At 41.7% G+C, this 16897-nt stretch overlaps 1 protein-coding gene across 11 annotated transcripts in view; it reads right to left on the bottom strand.

Annotated features, from left to right (window-relative positions):
• myo9ab (myosin IXAb) overlaps nucleotides 1-16897 on the bottom strand; it is a 229007-nt gene that overhangs the window by 45145 nt on the left and 166965 nt on the right. For all 11 annotated transcript variants that reach the window (XM_052465410.1, XM_052465411.1, XM_052465404.1 and 8 more), the window contains 7 exons: nucleotides 15526-15667; nucleotides 14018-14213; nucleotides 4785-4901; nucleotides 1672-1747; nucleotides 1374-1511; nucleotides 1060-1099; nucleotides 8-130 (listed from right to left, as the gene is read on the bottom strand). In XM_052465410.1, coding sequence (XP_052321370.1) covers nucleotides 8-130; nucleotides 1060-1099; nucleotides 1374-1511; nucleotides 1672-1747; nucleotides 4785-4901; nucleotides 14018-14213; nucleotides 15526-15667 — 832 coding nt within the window. The remainder of the gene's footprint in view (nucleotides 1-7; nucleotides 131-1059; nucleotides 1100-1373; nucleotides 1512-1671; nucleotides 1748-4784; nucleotides 4902-14017; nucleotides 14214-15525; nucleotides 15668-16897) is intronic.

Raw genomic sequence — 16897 nt, 5'->3', positions numbered from 1 at the left:
GTCTTACCTGGAACTGGGCGCTGATGCTGGGCGGTTTCTTCTTCTTGTGCAGGTGGAGGAGGGACTTGGTGATGCGGTCGTGGAGGGTCACACTGCTCAGGTACCTCAGAGACTTCACGTCCAGCAGGTGCTGCACAGAGAGAGGAACCGCCATAAGAACACGGTCAGATGAGTATCACATTTTATGACATTTGTTACCGTTTTTGTTTTGATAAAATGGAGGAGAAGGGTATCCAGCATCATGGTGAAAAAAATTAAAGTTGCAGTACATAGTGCCCTGTTCTATTGAGGGTGCAATGATGTCGGAGAAAATACATCTGCGTTTGTTGCTTGAGGTAACGTCTTTGTTGTTGTAATATCGCAAACGTATTTCAGCTTTCAGCTCTGCCATTTCACTGCAGTGCTGTAATCAAGGGGTCTTCAACTTTTTCTTGCCCATGTACCCACGCTCAGGCAAACCGACAACCCCCCCCCATCATATCATTTCTTGTCTTATCATCAGGTGAATGATAATGGAAAGGAGAAATAGGATTGTCAACATTTTAAAAAAAATGAATCGATTTGGTAGATTTTTTTCTTCTTTCATTTTTATGACCTTCAAACATAATTGAAGGAAGAAACTCAAACATGGCCTATTAGCTAGAAACCTTCCGCTAATAAGAACTATTTAGCTTGTTAAACAAAGGATAGCCATGTGTTGGCCAGAATAATACTGCGTCTGCTACTTGCGGGTGCTTTTTCAAAGCCTATGTTAGATACCTCAGTGAGTGTAATTAGCTCCAATGAGTGTAATTTGCTCAATATTAGGAATTGAGAAATAACGTTGTCATTATAAATAAAACATTTGTTTATTCTGTTGTTGCTAGTGATATTTGTCCAACCCCCCCCCCCCATGTAATTAAAAAGATATATATTTTTGCAGACCCCAGGTTGAATACCCCAGCTGTTATCCATTAATTCACTATTGGCCTTTCATATGTATATCATGTTGAAGCCATAGAGAAATTCTCACTTGTACATTCATGGTGGAAAATGACCACATCTTTGTAAGGCCCTTACCTTCGGTAGGCAGGGCTTGGACTTATAGTTTTTGTTCCGCCTGTGGGAGAGAGATTGGTTGTCAGATATATTACAGAATGAACATCATAACAGCATAAACACACATTGACCACGGATTGACCACTGCCTGACCACGGTTGCTGACCGTGGTGCGAGCTGCATGATGATGGTCAGACGGATCATGTTCACATGAGGATGCCCCTGTGCTCTCCCCAGGAGAATCATTTTGTATGAACACATATTGAGCGTGGGATTTAACACCGGCTGATCAACGTTTGAGTGTGTGCGTGGTCCGACTTTGTAGTCATACTCACATGAGGATGCCCTGCGCTCTCTCCAGGAGCTTGCTGCTAGTGGAGTTGACGAAGACGCCGTCATCGAACTCCGAGCCTGAGGAAGACAGACGACCCTGTATGGAGCTACGCCCGTTACAGCCCACACCATAACCATCCCTAGAGGAAAGAGAGAGAGAGAGAGAGAGAGAGACACAGAGAGAGAGAGAGAGAGAGAAATTGCTAATTGCTGTAGCATATACTGAACAATCACACACTGAAAGCAGAACAGCTCATTGCTCTGAGTGTCCATAAAACAGTGTGACAGCCAGGTTCATACCTGCCAGATTTCTCGTTCAGTGTGTTGGTGCCATGGATGTCTGACAAGGGGGTCCGGGGATTCTTTCTAGCGATACCTGTACGAGACCGCGATGTAAGGGAGGAGGGAGAGCGAGAGAGAGAGAGAGAGAGAGAGAGAGAGTGAGAGGATGTGTCAATTGTATAAACCTTTAAGGAGGGACATGTCGTCTCATCACCAAAAACAACATGCATACAATGAACGTCTGTCTAGTCAGTCCGTATCATTGGTTAACGTATTGCTTAATTCACATTGGGCCATTATCAGGCAAGATGCATGCGTTTGTGATTAAAAGGCACCGCACTGCCAGACCCTCATTTTCTAAACAGTGATCAGCCACCGCTACAACCCCCCTTTCCCCCAAAGGCCGAAGGCTGATGAGGACAGATATGAGCGCTCCCTCCCTCCCGTCTCAACTCTCATCTCTCTTAATGGACTGATTTCCCAGCAAGTAAAAAGGCCAGATAATGGGGAATGAGAGAGATATCCCCCACGGGCCTGAGGCGTAATTGTATTTAACATTGAACATTTGAGACAAGCTGCATGGTTTGGAGGCTTGGAAGCTCACTGAATTCTTTAACTGTCCATTGTCCTGTACACTGGAAACATTTCCCTCAGGGTTGATCCATTTAAGAGACTGAGGCTGTTGCGCATTGGATTCAGTTTGATATGTGTGTCCATCATGAAAGTGCTATGACACACACACACACACACACACACACACACACACACACACACACACACACACACACACACACACACACACACACACACACACACACACACACACACACACACACACACACACACACACACACACACACACACACACACACACGACAGGGTCCAGGCTATTGTCAGTCTGTCTCTGAACCGGCAGCGAAGCCCCTGAGGACGGAGGAAAATGGAACAACAGAGGAAGAAGGAAACCGTAACTCACAGTGCTTATTAAACACACTGCCATGAGGTCTATTTCAGTGCATATGTGTGGGAGTGGTCATGCATGACAAACAGACTCATTACGATCACTATTACAGGGCAAATAGCACAACAGGGACTTATGAAGTAAGAGGATCCAAGTCTGATTTCCAATGAGTTATTAGTAATAGCAATGCAATTTCTCATCGAGGCCAAAAATTGTTGCAGACGTGTTTATTATTACTAGTGATGCACAGATATTACATTTTTGGCCGATACCGATATCCAATATTTTCCTTGCCAAAATACCTGATATCGATAACCAATATTTAAAATGTTAGCAGCCTTTTAAGTTTAAGTTAAATAGTTAACACACACATACATGGACACAGCGGTCTAAGGCACTGCATCTCAGAGCAAGAGGCGTCACTACAGTCCCTGTTTCGAATCCAGGCTGTATCACATCCGGCCGTGATTGGGAGTCCCATAGGGTGGCACACAATTGGCCCAGCGTCGCCTGGGCCAATTGTATATAAGAATTTGTTCTTAACTGACTTGCCTAGTTAAATAAAGGTTACACCACACACACTGACCAAAAAGTTATTTTGTTGGCATTTACATATGTCCCCATTACCAGTAAAACATAATCGAATCCTATTTATTTCACTTACTTGCTGTGCTGTTTCATTGTTAATTTGTTCAGACGTTTCATTCTTAACCAGGATTTCTATGGAACGCCATTTGGGTCTTTGCGTGTCAAAAAAGACGCACTTCAAATAACACGACAATCTGTTTCAGTTGCTATAGTTAGCTAGCTAACTATACAGCTAGGTGTCATCTAAAATAACCCTAATTTATAAGACAGTTTTTATTTGATTAATGGTGGTCGGCCCCATCGATGTTAAGCTAAGAATTAGCCACAATAGTGGACTTTGTGGTTAGCCTTCAAAATGAAAGTATGGAATAATTATACTATTTGTATTAATTTGCATCACTGTCAATGACATACTTTTATTTTGAAGGCAAACCGCAAATTCCACTATTGTGCCGAAACCTTATTGTGGCTAGTGCCGGTTTAGCCTCACTAGCCAGATGAAGCTAGCTGGCTGCTTATAACGTTAGCTTTGGGCAACAGGGTTAAGTAGCTGGCAAACGATTTATTTTCGTAAAATGAAGTTCAATTTCAATAGGAGAACAGCAACTGGCAACCTAGCTAATACTTACTCACAATAAATCCTAAATCATTGCTAAGAATAATGAAAATGACTGCAGTTCCTACTGGTCATTGTTTTCAGGCTGGTTGTATTGGTGCTAGCTACCCCAGAAGTTGCAGTTGAACAAATTATGCTTTATTACCAACGTAGTATTGTAAACACATCGTTTGTGGCTGGTGTTTGCTTGTTTTTTGTACAGCTTTGACAGTGCTACTGTATCATTTTTGACATGCAAAGACCCAAACGGTGTTCCACAGTATGTATGTCGTGAAGCTAATAGCAGTAATGCTCTTACTGTGTAACTCCGGTAGGGCAACATCTGAAAAATAGCGCACTTGGTAGTGTGTACCGTTGCTCGACCAGTCAGCGAAAGCCAACATCACCCACGACAGATAACAGTTGATTGTCAAGGGCAATGAATTCCATTAATGGATTTCACATTTGAGTTGTGGGTTAACAGCCTTGTTAACAGCCTTGTTCAGGGGCAGAAAGACAGATATATGAATGAGTGTACCATCACTCATTCATACATCTTTATGTACATATTCTTTATCCCTTTACACTTATGTGTATAAGGTAGTTTTGGAATTGTGTGTAATTTGTTTCAGATTACTCGTTGGTTATTACTGCATTGTCGGAACTAGAAGCACAACCATTTCGCTACACTCGCATTAACATCTGCTAACCATGTGTATGTGACAAATAAAATTTGATTTGATTTGATTTGTCAGCTCAGGGATTCGATCTTGCAACCTTCCGGTTACTAGGCTACGCTGCCGCCCCAAATACAAACACATTAGTTACATGTTAAATGATAAAAAAACACTGTAAATATCAGAGTGGGCCTTTAATTGAGGGAGAACAAGTTCATTCAAAACAAGCTAATTGTCCCCTTCTTTATTTGTAAGCCCAGGAAAAGGGAGTTGGGCAGCAGAGAGGATTGTGGGACTTGGAGTTTCTTACTGTATTTCTCATCTTTGCATCTCTGCAGGATCTCCAGGCTCCTCTGGTGCACAGGGTGGTGGAGGAAGCTGAAGCTGTCCACGCTCTTGACGACACATGGTACAGCAGCGTCATTCCCTGCAAAAGAAAGAAAGAAAAAGAAAAAAAGAAAAAGAGAGAGAGAGGAGACAGAGAGGTGAGAGGCCGAAACAAAAAGAGGGAGAGAGAGCGAAAGAGGGAGGAGAGGAATAGACAGGGAGAAATAAGAGGAAGAAATAGTATGTGTTAAGTTTGCAAAATGTTTGACTGTCACGTAAATGGCTGGAGATGAAGCCTAATGTGGAAGTTCAGTTATAATCGGGGGGGAAAGTAGCAGCCCATGCATCATCACTGGTCAGGTTTGTCCCCCTAAAACTATCAACCTCCAGGATGTTGCCTTGCCAGTGTTTATACATGGGTATAAAAATGCATACTTGAACATCCCCGAAACCAGGGGGCGGTCTCCATGACGATGAATAATGGAATAGACTTTCGTTCAGGGGTTGTGAAATCAAGCTAGTCCAATGGCGGAGAACGATCAGGAGAAACACATTGAGAGAAAAGCCCTGGAGAAAAGTAACATTTGATCAGTTGCTATTTCTGACAGCCCACTGAGGGAAACATACTGTACTGTGGTGGCTCGGAAGGGAGATAACTCGTATCACAAAAAGACTCAGAATGTGCACTCTATCACTGTGGAAGAGGGGTGAGTGTGTACGTCCAAGAGTGTGTGTGTGTGTGTGTGTGTGTATTTGACTGAGTGTATACACATACATGTATGTGTTCATGTTTATGTACTCGAGCAGTCTATGGTCTCACCTAGAGCTGTGGCGGTCATGACATTTTGTCAGCTGGTGATTATCAAGCAAATAACTGCCGGTCTCGGTAATTGACCGCTAATTAGCTACGAGCCACTGATACAGACCTTTGGAACATCTACATTTTAAAAAGTCTAATAAATCCATTTAATAGAGCCTACACCTTCACAACAAATCCATTATTTATTTTCGACAGGTCTAAAGAAAGATGATATGAAGAAAATGTAGTCCATTTCAGAAGAACAGAAGAACAGAATAGCATAGCATACTCGTGAGTTGTCCTTATGTTATGCCCTGATCTGGTTATGCCTTAATGGCTGTGGGCTACACTAGTTCATTTAGCAGACAAGATTTGCTTAGAACTCCGTGGCATTATTTTATAGTATTTGATAGTATGAAAAAAAGTAATAGTGCGCACATTTGGCTATTCTGTGTTGAGCAGTTAACAAAGAAACAGCAAGCCATGGAGTAGGTCACGTTTGTCCGAGCTCCTGCTGAAATTGCATTTATTTGATACTTTCTCTGCGCTTTGACCCAAAAAGGACTAGGAAACACAGCCTTTGAATGACGCGCTTTACTTTGTTCAACTTGTATATATGCTTTAATGCTTCAATTGCGCATAACCTACAAAAGTTCAGCGGAGTTCAGGGGTTGTGATTGACAAGAGAGAAAACACTAGGCACAAGACGAGGAGCTCGAGTTCTTCAACAAGTGGGAGCAGTGGTTCCTCCCCTCTGCGAAAAGAGGACAGTGAGGACTTACATTTTATTAAGACGGAGTTACAAGCAGTCAAGAATGAACTCGCAAAGTATACAGCAATGGTTCGTATTGAACTGGATACAGTTAAGAAAACCGTCTCCTACATGGAACAAGGCTTTGTCAACATGCTCAGATGACACAATTACACTACAAACCACGGTTAAGAAGTCCGAAACTGATGTGGCTAGACCTAAAGAACAATGCATGCATTTACAAGGTTATATGCGAAGATCCAATATCAGGATCATGGGGGTAGCTGAGAACCTGGGCTCAAGTTCTACTTCATCGGTCTCAAAGTTATTGAAGGAAGCCCTCAATTTGGATAAAGACGTCCTTGTAGACCGCTCACATCGGGGTCTCAAGCAAGAAAGCCTGGCGGAAAGCCTTGCGTCATTGTGGCTAAATTACACTACTATCAGGATTGTGTTGATGTTCTTCGGCGTGCCAGAGAATTTGGCCCACTTTGATGCAACGGAGCACCCATCTCCATCTCCCCAGACTATGCCCCCAGCGTTGCTTCTGACCGTGCCGCTTTAAACGATATCAAGAGTGTGCTCCGTGGACGGACCGACATTAAGGTATGGTGTGGCTTTTTCTGCCTGACTCCGTATAATATACAACGGCGCTGAGAAAGAGTTCCAAGACCACCATAAGGCGATGGCCTTCATAAAGGCGAACGTTCTACCGAGGTTTAACGAAGAAAATGACTGAATGTTCACCTATTTAGGTAATGGACGAATGTGTCTACCACTGCAGACTCAGTCTCTCTTTTGCAGAGACTGTATAGCGTTGCCAGTGGTATCAGTTCATATTGTTATTATTAGGTAACGTTAGTGCCTTAGTTCTGGTGAGTCAATTCTCATTTTGTTTTCACGTTTTATTTTATTACCATGAAGCTGCTCATTTCTATCTATTGATGGTACCCATATCCAGGTTAAATAAAGCACAGTTCCATTATTAGGTTACGTCATTTCTTTAAAGATGTTGCTGCTAACTTCGTGGTATTGCTGATTTATGAACTGTTAAACTTTCTTTTAAAACAGCCTAGTTTTGGGCTTGTAAATAAGTGTCTCTTATTTATTTATTAACTTGTTTTAAATCCTTCACTATTTCACCAAGGCTTTCTGCTTGATCAGTTTAGTGTTCCCCGCTACAAGCACATTATGTGTGGATTTCTGTGTGTGGGGATTAGCAGTTACCTTGTTCTATTAGGTGCCCAGTGTGGGATTTATCTTTCATACCTGACTTCAGAGTATTGTTTTTTTAAATTTTTTAAACTTTTGGGTTTATTTGCCATTTAAAACAAATGTTTAATGGATCAGTTCTTATTGTAATCGGGCATCTATCCTTCCTGTTTGGCCCTGTCCGGGGGTATCATCGGATGGGGCCACAGTGTCTCCTGACCCCTCCTATCTCAGCCTCCAGTATTTATGCTGCAGTAGTTTATGTGTCGGGGGGCTAGGGTCAGTTTGTTATATCTGGAGTACTTCTCCTGTCTTATCCGGTGTCCTGTGTGAATTTAAGTGTGCTCTCTCTAATTCTCTCTTTCTTTCTCTCTCCCGGAGGACCTGAGCCTCAGGACTACCTGGCATGATGACTCCTTGCTGTCCTCAGTCCACATGGCCGTGCTGCTGCTCCAGTTTCAACTGTTCTGCCTGTGATTATTATTATTTAACCATGCTAGTCATTTATGAACATTTGAACATCTTGGCCATGTTCTGTTATAATCTCCACCCGGCACAGCCAGAAGAGGACTGGCCACCCCTCACCCCTCATAGCCTGGTTCCTCTCTAGGTTTCTTCCTAGGTTTTGGCCTTTCTAGGGAGTTTTTCCTAGCCACCTTGCTTCTACACCTGCATTGCTTGCTGTTTGGGGTTTTAGCCTGGGTTTCTGTACAGCACTGAGATATCAGCTGATGTACGAAGGGCTATATAAAAACATTTGATTTGATCTATCCTTTTCCCGCCTGACTTTACATGGCTTGACCTAATATCATGAGAGGGAGAGCTGGTTACTCGGTCACTTTTGCTAGCTGGAATGTTACATCTTTAAATCACCCAGTGAAACGTAAAAGGGTTCTTTCTCATTTAAATCACTTTAAAGTAGATATCACCTTTCTTTAGGAGACACATCTCCGCACTTTCAACCACTTTTAAAAGGAGGGTGGATAAGTCAATCATATCATTCCAATTTTCATTTTAAAACTAGAGGAGCAGCCATTTTAATTAGGAAAAACATACTGTTCGTAGTGTCAAGTGTAGAGGCAGACTCGGCAGGCCGCTTCATTAATGTTGCAGGAAGCCTGTATAATACACCTGTTATCTTGGCTTACATTCATGCAATAAATTGGGATAACAGTTCATTGTTCACAAATGACATTTTCTTGATTTCCAAATGTGACTCGTGTCAGGAAACTAGGTGTATGTCATGCATCACCACTAGCCATTTGAACGTAAAAGTTTTTTTTTTTAAATCGACATGTGTTTTGGGGCAGAAATGCCTTTCGGAAACATGTGAACATTCATGTGCCTTATTAACAAACTTGTCTGCCATCTGTAAATACTAATAAAAGGTTTAAAATATGGGCCTAGTTGGTTTAGTCACAGAAAAAGGCAGTAATATTCCTGCTAGCCATGATTGGCTGAGATAATGAGTGGGCTGGACATTTAAGAGATTGAGTTTTGAAATCATTGGAATTAGAGTATGATTGCTAATGAAATTGAGAAAACACCCGTCTCTGGATTACATCTTCATGGATAACATAAAAACAACCTAACCAGCTCTGCTAGGGTGAATGAAATGGTCAGTGAGCTGTTCTCTCATTTGTGTCTGGAAATAGCTAGCAAGCTATTTAAAGTTAGCCATTTAGCTTGGGTGCTTATCTGCTGTTGTTAAGACAGAACGCTCTGGTGAACTCCACTTCTCGGCCAGAGCGTCCAGTGTGTGCTCTGAACTCCCCTAGAGCGAAACTCTCTGAATTTACGAACGGACAATCTGACAACGCTCTGAGTTTATGGGCGGGGCTATAGCTTAAGAGGGTGTGAACAATGCCGAATGAGTGTAGACAAAAAATAGCTCTCAAGTGGGTGTACCAAAACATTCAAAGGCCATTTTCTCAAAAGTGGAGTTACAAGTTGATCAACTTTCAATGCAGAATTACTTTCCCATTGTTCCTCAACTGTAGTGTATGATATACTATTTTCGAGCTCTGGGTCTTTACTTTTATCCAATGTAAAAAAACACAATTTCAAATGTTGCTACATAAGACTGAATTGAGCCTCAAATATGGACACACAACACCTAATACTAGGTGGTGATGTAATGAATTGTGTACTGTCGCCCAAGGGAACAAATTATTTTGTATAGCGCAAGATTAACGCCTAGGGGAATTTACAAATAAAATTCTCAGATCTACTCTCTCCTCTCTTGCTTTCCATATTTGAGGAATCATTCCCCTCAAACTCTTTACCCTCAGCAATGAGAAATTGAGTTTGGTTCATATAGGCCAATTTCTTAGTGAATTGCGATGTAAAGATACTTTCTAAGATGATTTCATGATGTTTCGAGTCAGTCCTTCCCTCCCTTATATCTACCGATCAAACTGGTTTCATAAAAAAGTATCATTATTTTCTCAACATTTGATGTCTTTATAATATACTTAATAATTCCTTTTCATCTGACACTCCAGAGATATTGTTATCACTTGATGATGATAAGGCATTTGATTGGGTGGTTTGATTATCTATTTTATACTCTCAAACAATTTGGATACGGTCCCAGTTTTATGGGCTGGATAAAAGTCCTTTACTCATCCACTATAGCTACAGTGCACACAAATAATACCCTTTCATTCTATTTCCAACTGTAACGTGGGACAAGACAGGGTTGTCCTCTATGCCCTCAGCTGTTTGCAATCGCAGTTGAGCCTTTAGCCATAGCAATATGTAATAACACCAAAGATACTTGAAGAGGGGGCTTACAGCATAAAGTTTCACTCTATGTGGATGACATGCTATTATATATGCCTGACCCTTTAACTGGTCTTCCAGAGATTCAGGTTCCACTAAAGAAATTTGATAAAATACACCACCAGTCAAAAGTTTCAGAACACTAAGGGGTTTTCTTTATTTTTACAATCATCTACATTGTAGAATAATAGTGAAGACATCAAAACTATGAAATAACACATATGGAATCATGTAGTAACCAAAAAAGTGTTAAACATATCAAAATATATTTTACATTTAAGATTCTTCAAATAGCCACCCTTTGCCTTGATGACAGTTTTGCACACGCTTGGAATTCTCTCAACCAGCTTCACCTGGAATGCTTTACCAAGAGTCTTGAAGGAGTACCCACATATGCTGAGCACTTGGCTGCTTTTCCTTCACTCTGTGGTCCAACTCATCCCAAACCATCTCAATTTGGGTTGAGGTCGGGGGATTGTGGAGGCCAGGTCATCTGATGCCACACTCAATCGCTCTCCTCCTTGGTCAAATAGCCATTACACAGCCTGGAGGTGTGTTGGGTCATTGTCCTGTTGAAAAACAAATGATAGTCCCACTAAGCCCAAACCAGATGGGATGGCGTATCGCTGCAGAATGCTGTGGTAGCCATGCTGGTTAAGTGTGCCTTGAAAACGAAATAAATCAGACAGTGTCACCAGCAAAGCATCCCCACACCATCACACCTCCTCCATGCTTCACAGTGGGAACCACACACGCGGAGATCATCCGTTCACCTACTCTGCATCTCACAAAGACATGGATGTTGGAACAAAACAAATCTCACATTTGGACTCATCGAGTTAAGAACAGATTTCCACTGGTATAGTATCCATTGCTCGTGTTTCTTGGCTTAAGCAAGTCTCATCTTCTTATTGGTGTCCTTTAGTAGTGGTTTCCTTGCAGCAATTCGACCATGAAGGCTTATTTTCTTATTTGAGCTGTTCTTGCCATAATGTGGACTTGGTCTTTTACCGAATAGGGCTTTTTTTCTGTATACCACCCCTACCTTGTCACAACGCAACTGATTGTCTCAACCGCATTAAGAAGGAAATAAATTCCAGAAATTAACTCTGAACAAGGCACACCTGCTAATTGAAAATCATTCCAGGTGACTACCTCATGAAGCTGGTTAAGAGAATGCCAAGAGTGTGCAAAGTTGTCCTCATAGGCAAAGGGTGGCTACTTTTTTGTTTGTTTGTTACTACCTTATTTCATATGTGTTATTTCATAGTTTTGATGTCTTTACTATTATTCTACAATGTAGAAAATAGTACAAATAAATAAAAAACCTGGAATGAGTAGGTGTGTCCAAACATTTGATTTTTGTTTTTGTGTGTGTACCTGTTTTGCGTGTTATTTTGGCATTAATACGTGTCAATTTGAAAGTAATGTATTTAAAAAACAATAATTGAGTTAATGAAGCCACATACAAACATGGTCTTGAGTAAGGCAGCTCCAAAATGCAGGTGTTTCAGCCTAGCTCAGTGCTTTCTGTGGTGGTGAGGCAGCCAGCAGAAAATACTGAGCATAGGGGTTTGCAATGTTCTCTAGTTACACGGTGATATGCTCAGTGTTCTGTCACTCATGGGGACACTACATCACTGCAAAACCTATGGGGAGAATTTGAAAATTTAAGCCCCTTGGGTGGTGCCATAGAGTTACATTAGAAGTGCCCATCCAAGAAGGCTCAAGGTCATTGGCCACAGATAAAATTATGTCACATCACGTTATATCTACCGTAGCTTTGATTGGACTGATCATGTCAACATCATACTTTCAAATTATTAGCTAGCAAGCTAGACAAGCAGTCATCATCATGAATCAAGTCGACAATCTACTGACAAATTATTTTCGATCCTTGTCATATAAAGAGAAAACACAGATAAAACGTATCGGTGCTCATTGGCATTTGGAAATAGACATTACACAACAAGTTGGAAATCGCAAATTCAACAATGAGTGGTTTGGAAGGAATCAGCAGCTAACTGCAAGTGTTAGCAATCACTAGTCTGCTATTCAGTGGAGTGGGTGTGTGGTCCAAGTCTGGGTTTAAGGGTCTTTTTCCAAGCTTAAAAGGATAAACATTCACATGCAACACCATGGGCCAGAAAATATTGAATACATTGGCCATGCTGTCAATCCTGCATGACTTCTGCCTTGTTCAATATCAACTGGAAACTTGGAATTGTGAAATATCAGACTTAAGTGAGTACAAGAACACTGGGACGAAAAAAAACGAGCACCGACTGGGAAAATACTTTTGAACAGTCATCCAACTCGGAATTCCAAGTCGGGAACTCAATTGTCTTTCTAGAGCTCCGGACTGAAGATCACTGATGTCATGATTCAACCTTTTATTTTTCTGAGTTTCCAGTTGTCTTGAAAGCACCATAAATCCCGAGAATGCCAGACTTTGATGACAAAATTTGACCACAAGAAGGACCGCCGCACCACCTTCCTGTGAGGTGAGTCCAAAAAAGTATTGTATGCTTCTGCATAAATTATGTAATATGCCAGGGAGACATGTATACTGTAGCTAAGAAAGTAATACTTAGTGTATGTTGTGTAGTAAGCTGTTAGTAGCCCATAGTAGCTCACCCTAATAATTTACCTTTCCCCCCTCATAATTTAGCCTACTGTTCTGACTTGGTGATGCACATGTAGCCTATAGCCTGTTTTAGAGAAACGTAATCATTGAATATTGTAAGAGCTTTAATTTCCTACTTATATGCTCCCCTTTATTTATCCTACGATTCTGACTTGGTGTACAGGGAGAATACTGTAAGAATGGCCCATGTTCTGAATTCTGTCGCTAGCTCGCTCATTAATCAAATACTGTAAGAACGGCCCATGTTCTGAATTCTGTCGCTAGCTCGCTCATTAATCAAAATTACGGATAGCCTCTTATCCGCTCCCCTTATTCCATAGTATGTACATCTCAACTGTCAGGAGAAACCACATTTGTTTAAGCAAGTGGGCCATATCAGCTATCTTTTTAAAAGGCAGTAAACGATGCTGAATCAACTGTTTCACTGCCAGACAAGGCTCTGCTGATAACCAGGTGTAGCAGAGGTAAGGATTCACTCCACGGTGCTGAAAAGAAAGCTCTGCAGTTGGGACAGCTTTATTTAGGCCCTAAAAGTTTGTGGGCACCATTTGTCACAGTTATAGTGCAATTCATGTATTGTTTAGTGTTGTGTAGTGGCTTTGCTGCCATGCATCCCAATGTTTTGTTGTTTGCCCCACCAATATTTACATGCTAAAATCAACACTGGTGCGTAATATTAGGAAAGTTGCTAAATAAATATAGTAGGCCTAGCCTATAGAAAGCTGATGGGATCCTCCTCTTTTTAAGAGGCCATCAAAACTCTTTTCTCAAGCAGTTGCATAGCCTATAAAAATATTGCGCAACATGAGCTCATGGGCACTCATGAAGTGTTTCGATTAGATTTTTGATCACATTTGCAGTGATGCCAGGCCGTTAGCAAGTTTGGTAGGCTACTAATGACCATCAGCAGCGTCAGAGCTTGGAGAAGCCTAATTACTGTGACTAAACGGTCACGTGGAATTTGACTGTTGTGACCCCCCAGGTTTGGCAGTAATACGGTCACTGTAACAGCCCTAGTCTCACCAGTCTTTTTGTCGGTGTGTCTCTTCCCGGCCTCCCTGAAGGCCACCATGGCTCTGAAGTAGGCTCTGAGCACGGCCCAGCGGAAGGTGGCCACGGGGTCGATGCCCATCAGGCCACAAATGAAGGCATTCTTACTGCTCTTCAACAGGGCCACGATGTCCGGACGCATGTGGTCCGTGTTCTTCTCCCTGAAGTCCTGCATTGGAGGGGGGAAATAGTATACAGATCTATCAACTAGATCAACTATATACAGATAATAGACATAAGCTACACCATACTTTAGCAGCAGAATTTCCAGTACAAACAAAGAATTTTAAGAAAAACTGTTAATGGTAAGCATCTATTAATTGAACACTTGGGTGTTCATTCTACTAATTGTAAATCTATGAGCTACTACAGTAAATCTATGAACCGACTAATACCAAATGGAGGGGATGGCTCTAAGGTGGATTGAACTGGCAAGGATTTGGCAACATAATTAGCTACACTTTGTGTAAGACCTATGACACGAATGTGGTAATGACTATATCATGGCTCACTTATGAGCTCGAAACCAAAACCAAGTGCAAATGTGTCCTTGTTCAAATGGCTCTGAACACAAAAAGGGCATTATCATCATTTTCACAGTATTATTCCAACCTCATTGTGTAGAAATATATAAAACATAAGAAAATCAAGTGTTTGCCTGCACTGGGCCTTTAAGGAGAGAACATCGATAACGTAAATACGATTTGTTTCATATCATCGTGCAAGAGAATACCATGCCCTTTACTTATGCGTCCAACAGTTGTGTCAGGTTCGCTAGATGTCCTTTGGGTGGTGGACCATTCTTGATATACACACTGCCGCGCAGGAAAACTGTTGAGCAGGAAAAACCCAGCAGCGTTGCAATTCTTGATACACTCAAACTGGTGCGCCTGGCACCTACTACCATACCCGTTCAAAAGGCACTGAAATCGTTTGTCTTGCCCATTCACTCAATTGTCTAAAGGCTTAGAAATCCTTCTTAACCCGTCTTCTGCCCTTCATCTAAACTGAGTGAGGTGGATTTAACAAGTGACATCATTAATGGATCATTGCTTTCACCGGGATTTAAAGAGCAGGTTTTCCTAATGTTTTGTACACTAAGTGTATGTTTGAGAAGTCTGACAAATGACTCAAAGAATGGAAGAATGGTGCAAGGCCAGGGCAAATACCAGTGTCATAACTGAATGCATTTTTTTGCAGGGAATTTGCTGCATGCATTTCTCTTTTGCTGAGAATTTGGGATTGATTTTCTCTCAAGGGAAGTACACACCTAGTTACACTTTTTCTGGCACAGAATATTTCATTGGTTTCATTAGAGGTCCAGGAGCACATTTAGGCTTGTGTCAAGGGCAATCATCAGTTAACAAAGCCAGGCCGACATGTGGCATGACCTGTTGTTGAGAATGTTGTGTTGTCGACAGGTGAGTACACTGATCTAAGGACACATGTTGCCATCATGAAATCACGTCAGCAGTCCTTACCTTGACCCCATATTTGACCTTGCCGGCGTAGTGGTGGATGATGAAGGCCGGCTCCATGACTGCGGGGAACTCGATGTAGCTGTTCCCCTCGTGCTGCCGCTTGAACTTGTCCAGCAGGGTCTGGTTAGAGGCCTGGGGAAAACTAAAGGAACAAACGAGGGGGGGTAATTTAAAAAAGGGTTAATTCATTAATATAAGGACTGTAGGATCGGATACCAAGGGATAGAGATCTGACTAGCCTGGTTCCAGATCAGTTTGTGCTGCCTTGCTAACTCCTGTGGTCATGCATGACAACACAGAGTTGGGACCAGGGTATTTACTGACAGGCAACATATCATCTTTAGACGTCTCGGTCTTCCTCTCAGAATTCACAAAAAACAAATGTATGACAAAGTCCTATGAAACCTGACACAAATCTCAAGCTACACTACTCCCCTACATATTTATTTGGACGACCCTCCTTTGGACAGTGAGGCTAAAACATTTATTTCGGCTCTATGCTCCAGCATTTTGGATTTGAAATCAAATGTTTCAAATGAGGTGACAGTAACAGAATGTGACCTTTTATTCAAGGGTATTTCCATACATATGTTTAAACATTTACAAATGAAAGCAATGCATTTGCATAGTGGCATAGAGCAGGAGAGTAGAGGCGCTTGCAGGAGTTACCCACATGGGGAAATGTGTCGGTAGCCTAGGATCTAATAAAAATATGGCCTTCTATAAACGCATTTCATGCAATTCTACAACGTTGGAGAGTGCAACGCTGGAGAGATGAGAGTTGCAGGCTCATGTCTATCACGCCGGTCAAGTTCTGTTAGAGATACAGGCGTGCTTCTCGCACAGCCACGACCACGCTTTGGTCTAAAACATAGGTTACAATGTTGCGCAAACCATAAGCCCGGACCGGCCCAACCAAAATCAACTCTTAGAATAACAGGCCCAGGCTGAAAACCAACTTTTTCACATTGTTTTTTGGGGTGTGCAGGAGAATTAACAGAGAAGGCCACTCAAATGAACGTTGATCGCTTTTATTCAAATGTTTACACGTTGCAAAAAGTGAAAATGGTTTTAGATGCCACAAGAGGTATCGGATCCGGCCATAAAGGCTCCGGAGCAACAGTCCAAAAAACAGAGAGGTGCCAGACCTGTTCCAGCTCAAATGAAATCCACCCATGTGAAAATTTAGCAAGTATTTGGAAAAATACACTTATACAGTGCATTCGTAAAGTATTCAGACCCATTGACTTTTTGCACATTTTGTTATGTTACAGCCTTATTCTAAAATGTATTCAAATTTTCATTAGTGTTCATTCCCTATTACTCAGTACTTTGTTGAAGCACCTTTGGCAGCGATTACATCCTGGTCTTC

The sequence above is a fragment of the Oncorhynchus keta genome, chromosome 17, assembly GCF_023373465.1.
Source record: "Oncorhynchus keta strain PuntledgeMale-10-30-2019 chromosome 17, Oket_V2, whole genome shotgun sequence".
Taxonomy (NCBI): domain Eukaryota; kingdom Metazoa; phylum Chordata; class Actinopteri; order Salmoniformes; family Salmonidae; genus Oncorhynchus; species Oncorhynchus keta.
The sequence above is the reverse complement of the archived record's forward strand: the minus strand, read 5'-3'. Positions and strand labels throughout refer to the sequence as shown.